At 40.7% G+C, this 11,560-nt stretch overlaps 1 protein-coding gene and 1 long non-coding RNA gene across 2 annotated transcripts; both read right to left on the reverse strand.

Moving 5' to 3' along the window:
* Positions 1–1,378: 1,378 nt before the first annotated feature.
* fam117ba (family with sequence similarity 117 member Ba) lies at positions 1,379–7,919 on the reverse strand. The gene is made up of 7 exons (XM_030154909.1): positions 7,811–7,919; positions 6,610–6,693; positions 6,397–6,507; positions 5,002–5,145; positions 4,653–4,860; positions 4,403–4,523; positions 1,379–3,019 (listed from the first exon to the last, which is right to left on the reverse strand). The coding sequence occupies exons 1-7, from the start codon at positions 7,829–7,831 to the stop codon at positions 2,758–2,760; spliced, it is 951 nt and encodes a 316-aa protein (XP_030010769.1). The 5' UTR covers positions 7,832–7,919; the 3' UTR covers positions 1,379–2,757.
* On the reverse strand, positions 3,285–4,396 carry LOC115433543 (uncharacterized). Its single transcript, XR_003937376.1, has 2 exons — positions 4,167–4,396; positions 3,285–4,091 (listed from the first exon to the last, which is right to left on the reverse strand). It is a non-coding gene; the product is annotated as an uncharacterized LOC115433543 (long non-coding RNA).
* Positions 7,920–11,560: the final 3,641 nt, after the last annotated feature.

Here is an 11,560-nt window from a genome sequence, read left to right on the forward strand (position 1 = left end):
TCTCTGAAGACCCAATTACACTCCTGAAATCTGATAAATAATAAATACATTATTATTCACAATAATGACACATGTAGTAATTCACAGTACTCAGCGGAGGAGGAGGAGGGGGAAGAGTAGGGGTTTATGGTACAATTGTTGACTCATTCAAATACATATCTTTGTCAGACAATAATACAAACACAGTGTGCCTCTATATTTACAATCCCAGTACATTCTAACCCACAGGAGCAGGCACAGTCGAGTAGAATGACATATACAGGAGGTAGGGCCCGAGCATGGAGATGGTCAGCGCTGATTTTACAACCACACCTTACTTGACTTGTGAAATGTATACATATCACATTTGATTTATTATTGTTATTATGCGTGTCCATCCTGGTCCAACTGAAATAAGAATCAGGGTATGCAGAATGCAGTCATGTATTTAGTAATAGTATTTCATTGCACTAAAACCACTTGACTTGGCTCATCTCAACAACTCTCCTCTAGAGGTCTATGAGAATATGTTTCTACTTCAACAGTAAAATATCATGTTTTGTGATAATGTAATGATCCTCAAAAACATTGAATTTAATAAAAGCTGCAGAGCTTCATACTTTTTTAGCATCACTGGGCAAAAATGCCATACTTTCCTTTCACCATATTGTAATTCAAGTGGTCAGAGAGGACATGAGACTTGTGTATCTACTCTCTAACATCAACTTTTGTCCAGTCACATGTATTTTTAGGCAGGTAGGGTATTGAAAACGTGATTAACAGCCCAATAAGTAATCTATAATGTGATTCTGTCAGACAAGACCTGCTCTTCACTGTCCTGACATTAAAGTTTAGTAAAGTGGTTTTAACTGCATGACATCAGGTTTATCTATTCTTATACTTAGTCTTTTGATTTGGACTTGAGAGCAACAGCAGAGTGAGGGCGTGCATTCTCAAATTCTGGTGTATTTTTCCCAGTTTTGGCACAAAATGATAAGATAGTGGTTTGTGTTAGGTGTAAATCCTACATGCGAATGCAGATCCTACTGTTCTGATTGTTTTTAATCAGTTTTACATAGATTATATGCACTTCTGTTTAGATTAAAAACTAATATATTACCATATATTACATGTATCATGATGTGAGGGGTGCAAGAAAATATCAATAAAGTAGTATGATTTTATACTTAAACAGTTTACATGCAAGAGCTAGAGAGCAGTCTTTTAAACTACCATTCAGTATCAATAATGTAAACTGGGAAGTAGTGATTAAGACTGATCACATGTGGATCTGATCAGTCAAAGTCTGAAGTAGTGTATCTAAAATAAAGCCCTGATACTGGTGCTCTACTGGTGAGTGGAGTTTTACTTGTTTTAGTCTTGGTACATTGATTTTTCTCCATTCGACAGGTTTATTCCCTAGAGGTTGTGCATGTCTTGGTGCTCAACTCTCTACTTATGGTATCACAACAATCAACAGATACTAGCCCTAAAAATATTTTGGGTTTTCTCAGTTAGTGTTAAACATGGCAGGCAACAAGAAGAAACTAAATGTGAGTTGCTCCTGTGATGTTGGAAACAAATATAGTTTTGCCAAAGCTTCTGTAAAAAAAGTTCTTTAAATTTGCATGAAATGTTCCTTGTGGTTTTCATGCCGACCTCTCCATGCTCAGTTCCCTGTACGCCAGAGGGGGGTGGAGAGGTTTCACGACAACTAGTTGAGCAACACAGAAGGAAATCGGTGTTAAAGTGAGGAAAAGAAAAGGAGAGAAAAAGCAGGAGGAAAGTGAGGAGGCTGTGAGAGCAGGCGTTGGTGGAGTTAGAAGGGCTGATGGTGAGGGGCTGAGACATTTTTAGCAAAGGCTGGATCTTCGGGGAAGGAGGGGCAAGCAGACACAGGTTGAACACGCTGCACACGTCATAGCCCTGGCCTGTGTTTCCCGTAGATACACACCAGTCAGCGGGGACCAGTTTACTGCTACCGAGTTAAGAAAGGCATCGGTTTGTTCCACTTTACAGCAAGTGAGTAAAGCTGACAAAACCTGGGTAATAAAAGTATAAAACATGTTTGGATTTGGTTGACAGATGCTTCATCCTGTTGGTTGGTTATCACCCCGCCTTTCTGTGTGTATCTGTGGTCGCCATAGCGCAGAGATCACACCTACACAAACATACGTGATCAGAGCGCTATAACGGTGCAGGGAAACTGAGCGGTCTAAAATATCAGGCACATTTTGAAATTTCTCCTTTTCGTGACCCTTCAAGTTTTGCTACGATAAATCTGGCAGCACCAAAATTAGCCTCCATGGTCAATCTTTTGGTCGCCAAGGAGACCAGCGGCCTTTTTTTTTTTTTTTAATGGAAGGCATATTTCATATCAAGAGAAATAACTACAGATAGAAAAAGAGATATGTCCGTGGAAAGGCGCCATGGTATAATACGATGAAATAAAAATCTGTCCTTCGCCCTTTTCCTCCTAAAAACAGGAACATAACCAGCACTAAAGGTAGAATAAAGCGATGAAATGTTGCTGCAGATCCCTGAACGGGGCTGCAGGACTCTCACGTTTAGTCGTCTGAGGAGGAGAGGCAGTGGGAAGCGCTTTTTCAACAAGATAAGGACATCAGAGAGAGCTTAGCTGGCATGCTGAAGGCATTTTTTTTTTTTGGAGCAGAAGGGTTGTTTGCTAGTTTCAAATGTTTTCTGATTTCAGGGGAAGGTGGGTAGGAGGGTCTTTAGGGGGATGTGGTGATGTGAAGCCTGGAGTGAGGGGGGCCGTCAGAAGCTCTCCGGCTCCTCCAGTAGGCAGGGCTGAGTGGACAGGGACGGGGACAGGCTCTGCAGGCCAACACCGCCCAGAGGCACGAGGGACGGGGACAGACTCCGGAGGCCGACCCCGGGGCGGAAGCTGAGGTCCGGGGCGGGGAGTAAGGGCTTGAGGATGCTGACGAGGCAAAAGGCAGATCCGCTGTTGGGGATGAAGTTGACCTTGTTGCGGTCAGGACACAGGAAGGGAGGGATCTCCTGCAGAGGTTTGGGCCTGGAAGCACACAAGTATGTAGACATTGAGCCCAAAAAAACCAACACAACATTCCACAAATAGAGCTGCTGCTTGTGCAGAAATATACTTAACATATACACACAGTCTCTGTCCTATTATTAGTCCAAGGAAAAAAAATCACACTTCTTAAATATTTTTCATGTTCCATTTGACAGATTCATAACTTGACTTCACTTATCACACCTTTCAATTACAAGATATCTTCCCCAAACTATATGGGATGTAATGTTTTTCCTTTAGTCAATGCAATGTACTTACTTCTCCATTTCACCTGTAAGTAAAAGTGACCAAAACCTCATATCCTGATAGAAGTCATTTCATATCCAGGTAATGGTACATATCGCATTACAGTACAGTTTCTACATTTATTCAGTAAATTAATAGTTTATAAAAATGACCACAGGGATAGGCCTATTTCTCACTGTATTTAGAATTTTTTGCGTTACAACCGTGCATGATAGTTACATTAATGTTATCATGTTTCTCTTTTCTCTTCTCTAGAACTTTTGTGCAAATTTCCAACTAAAGGCATAAAATGCACCATTTCTGAGTTAAAATTTCAGAAACGACTAAGCCTATGTTATAAATTTTGCAGACTTCTGTACTTAGACTATATAAAATACTTGCAATAATGGTCAAATTCAGAGAAAATAGTTATTTTATTTTAAAACTATCTATTGGCACGTGGCATCATTATGTCACTAAAATAACACTAAAACACTAAAATAAATACCAAACTTTGCAAAGTATGATTAAGTTGCCTGAGTTTCACATCTAATTTTACATTTCAATTGAGTTGTGATATTTAGCCACTTATCCATCTATTTAATATTCTGTTCCAAACAAATATGAATATAAATGAAAAAAATAATTGTTTTTCACAATAAACAGGTGTTTATGGGCTTAAATTTGTGACAGTTTTTAACCAAATTTAAGAACCTTTCAGACAAATCATCTAATTCAAGCGGAACAGGAATATAAAGGTAAGTAGTAAATATGTGAGACATAAGTTTCATGTAGGAATGTGATTATTAGAGTGAGTTTGGTTAACCTTTACCAGAGTGAGTTTGGTTAACCTTTACCAGAGTGAGTTTGGTTAACCTTTACCAGAGTGAGTTTGGTTAACCTTTACCAGCATTAGGTTCAGTGGTTGTTTAAAGTGTCATAAATGTGGACCTTGATTCACTCTGATAGTAGACGATACACAGAATTAGATAAAATGTGTGTCAAATCTAAATTATAATAAATGTCAGACTTTGTAAGAACCTGCAGACACTCTGATAAAGCCAGTGAGTGTAAAACATGCTGATTAAAGATGTGAAAACTGATTGAAAATTAAGCATTGGATGAGTTTCTCCTCACATGGTCTCTTCGAACACTTTGACCTTCTCGCAGCCCTCTGGAGGTTCCCTCTTGAATGTGTAGCTGTTGTTGGGTCGAGGCGAGGCGGCATACTTAGGCAAAGGAGAATAGGGGCCCAGCTCTGAGAGCACACAGAGACAGGAAGGTCAAAGGTCAGGTTAAGCAACAGATCTGCCCCGCAGGAGCTCGTGTCGGTGCCCACAGAGACTCTGACGGGCTTGTGTTTTTGTGCAATGTATAGCGTGTTCACCTTTGTCCTCGTAGGGGCTGCCTCCAGCCGTGTCGTTGAGGACGGTGAGGTAGGAGGGCGAAATGGAGTCGGGGCGGCTACTGCAGTTGCTATGGCTACCACTCAGGCCGCCCCCTGAGGGAGTCTGTGTGTCGATGCTGCGGGTGCTGCTGCTGCGCTGTGGGGGGACGGGTGGGGGTGCACGGTGCCCATCTGGGACATCCTGAGGCTGTCGCACACACACAAAAATGAGGTCACAATAACAACATGGCACAGGGGCTTAATCCCTCACGTCCTTAAAAAACCTGCATCAAGCACATATGAAAACACAAAAGCTGCTGCACATTTTATCTTCATTAGTGGCACTCACAACAATGGCCTCGTCCTTTTCAGGAGTGTCTCGGATGATAATGCGTTCAATCTCCTGGTTGAGTCCTTCCACGCTGTTGCGGAAACGAGGGGCAGATGACTTGGATATGGGGATGGGTATCAAGATGGTCTTGGGCATAGGTGACTGCAAAACACACAAACATACATCTGCATTTAACATGAATTCTGCACAAGTTAACAGAAGCACCTGGATGACTTGTTTTACCCTTTTCTGTTCATTTTGGAGAAATTGTAGCTTGGAATTCAGTTTAGTTTGAGTTACTTTGCATAAGTAGCAAAGTAATAAATGCCAGACTAAAACTAAAAATGAAAAAGAAACAGGAACAGTTTTTAAAAACATTAAAATAATAATGAAATAATAATGAATGACAACACTATAAAAACTATAACTGAAGGCAGAGTATCAGAATTGTAATAGTTAATAGGCTTATCTACAGGTATCAGAAGTTTCATTTCATTCCTCTTAAGACAAATTTTATTCAGCTACTACAGATAAATATGAAGTCAAGGTGTATTTTGTGCAGAGGGAGGTTTTATGCAAGATTAAAAATATTGAAGTTTGATTAACCTGTATTTGCCAACAAGTAATTTCAAGTGTAAAGTATAAAAGCATTAGGTTTTGTGGTCGATTTAAGATTTTGTAATGTCACAAATGTGGATGAGACTTTACAAGGGTTTTTTAAGGCATTCTGACAAAAGCTGTGCCTTGTAGATGCTGAAAAAGGACAGGATGAAAGAATACATGTCCTCAAATATGTTCCATATTGTGTAAAGGCATATTATTCTTGCGCATCATGAGCCTTTAACACTGAGAAAATGAAAATGAAGTTGATTTTACCTGTAGTACTTCTTCATTTAGGTTATCTTGCATTATTATTTGTAGTTTTTATTTAGTTTTAATTAAGTGTTCCTTATTTCAGGGAGTGAAATAATTATTTAAGTGCTGGTTTCACTTATTGTCCTAGTTTGCAAGCCAGTGGCTCTTTGTGTGAATGAATGAGCTTGTCAGAGTCTTTGTGAAAGAAGAAGCTGCATAGTAACTCAGCTTGTCCTGCTTTTTCTTTGTCTCATGAAGATCCTCAAAAAGCAGGACAGCTGCACTACAGCAGACTCCGCAGGGAGACCCCGACCTGCTCCTGGACCTGTTGTCTTCACTGAGAACGTGAACATGTGTTTAACTGACTCTGCATACGACAGAGGCTGTTAAAAGCCTCATGTCGCATTTCACATGAACGGGAGACATAGTTAGAGCCAAACAGGGACGTGAGGAAAAGTGGGGCGTCCTCAAAACTCTCTAGATGACAGACCCAACCTAGATCCTGTCTGAAACACAGCAGACACACACTCCTTTAAACACACTGTGTGTATTGATCACCTGCGACTGGATGATGGTGTGGCTGCCATTGAATGGGGACTTCCGATCCTTATCTCTCCGATGGCGGCTGCTGCGTTTGCTGCGCTGAAGCTGCTGACGCAATTTGGCAATCTGGAAAATCCCAGATAACTTTAATTTAAACACCAAACAGTCAGAAAATTCACAGACATCATTGTTTGTTTCTATAGCTGTAGATATGAGAAAAAAACTGACCTCTTTGAGCTGGTCGGTGCTCCCACAGGAGGCCGAGCGTTTGTGAGAGCCTCTCCTCCTCTCATCTGCCCAGGCCCTGGGGGTCTAAAACCCACAGACAGTGAGCAGTCAGAGTAACATACAAGAATAAAAGTACCAGGATACAGCCAGTACTTTGAAAATTAAATCTACATTTTTTTTTTACTGTTATGGACGACTGATTGTTTTCTGACTATGAGAACTGATGACTGAAAAATACTCTTTCTTTACATACATTGAATTTTTGTTGAGGAAGGAATATTCCTTAAAAATGTTTGCAGTTTTGGCCTTTTTCCCACAATTTTCTAAAAGAAAAACCTTGATTAACTGAATTAATTTAATATAGTGTCTGGCCCAAGACTCAAATCTAATGGAACTCATACTTAGGGTTTTGTTTTAGTACGACTCCATGACTGTATAAAAAAATCACTGTCACTGCCTTTAGTCAGAAGTTTTCAGTCCATCAGTCAGATTCTAACAAACCTCAGTCGCTTTTTGATGAGTTGAACTGAAGCTGTTTTATCACTCATTGAACACTGAAGTGAGTTTGTCTCTAAAACTGCCTCCATTCTGTCACCACAATGACACAACAACACAGGCTGCAGAAGTGCACTTAAGATGCTGCAGGCTATCAGTTCCTTGTGAAAAAGGACTGTTGAATTGAAACCAAGGGTTTAATTTTCCAGCAAAAATTGGTTCCAAATATGACTTCATGTTATTCACCATCATCACTAATAACCAGTATCGGCCCTGCAAAAACCTAAATGTTCAACCGCTTGTTCGGATTCTGTTGTGCATCTGGGGAGTCTAACACGAACAAAAACACTGCGGTAGCAATCAATATGGCACTCTTTACAAAGAGTCTGACTAGACCTGCACAAAAACACAAAGAAGACTATAAGCAGCATTAAATACAAGCACAATACAAACCAGTGGAGTCAGTGCTGAAATATGCATTCGACTGTTTGCCTTAAATGGACCTGCAGATGAAAAATTACGGTTGGACCAGAGTGTGGATCAAAGTTGGTCGCTGAGTGATAGGCAGAAACAGCGCAGCAGCTGCTACACCACCAGTCGATGATGCAACCATCTGCAATCGCTCCTAACCTCTTTGCATTAAGCAGCTTGGTTCATATAGGTCCCAAGCATTCTGACAAGCATGTAAAACATAAGCTGCACTCACCTGCGTCGCTTTGTCCCTCATGTAGGGAACGTGTTGGTGCTGGCTGTCGTCCTGAGGCCAGGGACCTGTCAGGTGAGAGCCAGCGAGCGCGCCCTGTGAGGGCCACAGCTGGACGCGATGGCGGGAGACCACAAAGAGAAAGAGGAGCTGGTCGCTCAGAGGGGGACAAGGGGGCCACTGGAGGAGGACACCCAGGAAAACCAACAAAGATGTGGGAAGTTAAGGCCACTGATGTTGTCTGAGAAGAGCAGGGTCAAGATGAGCTCCCTGAGGATGTAAACAAGTTATTTGTCAATACATGGTAAACATATCAGCAAATCAACAGCTGGCCTATAGGATAAGCCCATCATGGTCTTCCTGTCTGTCTAGGTTTATGCATGTGTGTTGCCAGACTGATCTTAATCTGTCCCATGCTGTGCAGAGCGGATATGCCCCCTCCTTTAAATCTTCACACAGGCCCCTGGTTAATGGCATTAACACAGATTAAAGCAGGAGGGGAAGGGAGGGGGGACACGGAGGGTCGGAGTCGGCTTCTGCTCAGCTGACCCTGATCCAGACCCTGATCCATGTTTTACATGCATTCACATTCACTTGCATTTTTGTTTTGCACTGACTCTTATAAGCCCCTGCAGTGTCAGACTGTCAGCATCAGCAAATGTGGAGCTATGGCTTTACACTAGATACGAGGCAATAATGATCTTATTCAAGTAATGGAGACAGTGTGGTTTTTATACTGATTTCATATGGTGAGGTTTGAGCTTCATTTAACTCATACTGTACTTGTTTGTGATCACAGGTTTTAACAAATGTCACTATTACTACTGGGGGTGTGATGACTGTAAAGCAGAGACTGGTTTTGGGAGTGTGTGGTCTCAAGAGAACTGTTTATTTTCTTAGTAGATACATAGACTGGTCTTCAGCCACTTTATTCTTATTGGGAAGTGAATTTATACAGGTTATCTACATTCATAGGACACTACTCTTTGGCAGTCATTTTTTGATTAACGATTTGTTTGTTTGGCCTATAAAATGGTGAAAAATGTCAATCGGTGTTTTCCCAAACCCCAAGTTGACGACCTAAAATGTCTCGATTGACTCAACGATACTGAGTTTAATGCCATAGAGAAGTAAAAACAGATGCTTAAATTCAAGAAGCTGCGATTAAATATCTGTCAGTTCATTTAGTAGTTGACAAATAATTGAGTCATTGTTGCAGCTCTAGTTCATAATGTTCTTTACCAGATACAGGTAGACTTTTTTTCAATCACTCAATCAAACCAGACTCTCAAGCCAATTTACAGAAACCCAAAAGAATCCATTTTTAATCTCCCACAAGGGAAATTTCTACACATAATCTGTTTTAGATTTACTTGACTTTTCTATTTGTATTTTTCTCATTTTTTCTTAGTAAGTCAACCCCTCAAAAAATCAAACAAACTAACAAACAAAAACTGAGGTTCTAAACTGAATATTTCACCTGCATTAAATATAACACTGGTTAAGACACATCTATAAATGTCTATCTCAGTAATCTATCAGTTTAGTGCTTTGTATTTTGCTATTGCTCACCTGCAAAGAGAGCACAGGCGGTAAGAATTACTGAAGCCAAACATACGCACACAAACACACCTTTCACAACCAGAAGGAATGTGCAGCAACTTATCAAACAAAGCCTTCATGTTTTTTTCTTTTACATTCAAATGCATTCAAATGGGCTTTATATTTCTGCATGTATTATCCCTATTCCATCCTAAATAATAACAACACACAGCAGCTATGACGAGCGGGGCCAGTCCAGGAGCTAAATTTGGCAAGGGCCTTGACCAGCACACATCACTGTTGCTAGGGAACGGGAGCTGACTGATCTTCATTAACACACAGCAGCGCTCCTGTGTATGTGTGTCTGTACATAAACAGGGCCTCACCAGCAGTCTTCTCGTTCATACTTGTATTTTGACTGCCACTTCGCCCGCCTGAGTCTGTAAATGTGCCACAAATCAGCAACCCACAACAACATACTGTAGGCTGACAGTGGTAGTAACCCTGCGAGTACAGTAGTAGTGCTACAACAACAAGCGGTGTGGAGAGGCTGCACTGATTACCACCTGTGCATTCTGAACACACTGGAATAAAATAAATGGAATGAATGAATGACTGAATGAATGAATGAATGAATGAATGAATGAATATGTATTAGAGCTTCAACAAGTACAGCTGGGCAATTTGGCCAAAAAGACTAAAAAGACTGGCTATAAGACCTGAAGACAAAACATGATCCGAAAAGACACTTTCTTAACTAAAACCATATTTCATAGGACTAAACGACTGCAATTAGTACACAACAAAAAGCAAAGAGGTTGCATGATGTTTTTTAGTTGAGGAAGAATGGTTTCTACAGGAACAAACTTGGTTAAAAACAAAACCTCAATTAATCTTATCAATTCCATATACAAACCACCTGTAATTATTTTCTTCTCTATGGCAGTAAAATTAACATAATTGGGTTGTGGTCAAAACAAGATGTTTGAGGACATCATTTGGGTTTTGGGAGACACATTTTTCCCATTTTCTGACACTTTGAAATAGATTTAGACTGATTCATTAGGGCTGATTGGACCAATATGTACAAAATTTAGTACAGGTACTGACCGGTGGTTAATACCGGAGATGCTGACTTTGTGACAAAATAATAGCTATAAAATTTGCACCTACAATCACCAATATTTTTGACAATTGGCTTGATTTTCAGATTGAATTACTTCTGCTCATTCACTTATTACTATGACTTGAATGTTTAGTTCAACAGTTTCCTAGTTTCTAAGAAACTGAGTTTATTCAGGCCACCATTTTCCTGACATTGACCATGATAATCTTGTATTTTATAGACCAAATGACTTATCGATTAATCAAGACAATAACACAAAACTAAAGTAACTGTAAGTCACAGCACTAACATGATTCACCTTGTAATTTTCTGGTGTTTTACTATCAAAAGAAGTCAATCTCAAGATGTATTTCATCACATTTCTGCAATTTACTTTAATATCATAAGCACCTGTGATTTACCTGAGACAAATCTACCTGAGTAACACTTACATGCACAATTTCTGTGTCAGTCTGCAGAAAATAATGTAGGCCAGGTTTGTTTACTAGCAGATAAATATGCACCCCCTCCCTACACACATATTAACATCATCAGCAAAACAGTCATGTCAATATTACCACTGTACACATAAATCCTTCTCCAAATGGGATACTAGCAGATACACTAATAATATTCAGGTTGATGCGGGGGAAAATGATGGAAAACATGCTCACCTACAGAAACGTGGACTGCAGAGAGGCATGGAGCTCCGGAGCAGCCCAGACTGTGTTGATGTTTGCTGCTATTCGAAGATGCTAAAGGGGGCACAGAGGCAGAGCAAGAGCCGCAGAGAACCGGCTACAAGTGGGGAAAGCCGTCTTCGACATCAACAAGGAGGCATTAAAAAGATACCCGACCGCGTTGGTTCGTACAGTAGGGATACAGTAGGTGTCAAAATGGGCGTTGCTGTGTTCGCAGCCTGCCTCCTCCTCGTCGTCGTGGATGGATGTTTTTCTCTCCCGGCTGATGCGGCACGACGGTGGAAGCAGCTCCGAGACGGCGGCAGGTCAACGGAAAAAAACAGAAAACTGGACGTGCTCACCCGGCAGACCGCTGACCGCCGTTAGCTGTCGGGAAAAGGCAGAAAAGAGAAATAGAAGGACAGA

This window comes from Sphaeramia orbicularis, chromosome 2 (assembly GCF_902148855.1).
Source record: "Sphaeramia orbicularis chromosome 2, fSphaOr1.1, whole genome shotgun sequence".
NCBI lineage: Eukaryota > Metazoa > Chordata > Actinopteri > Kurtiformes > Apogonidae > Sphaeramia > Sphaeramia orbicularis.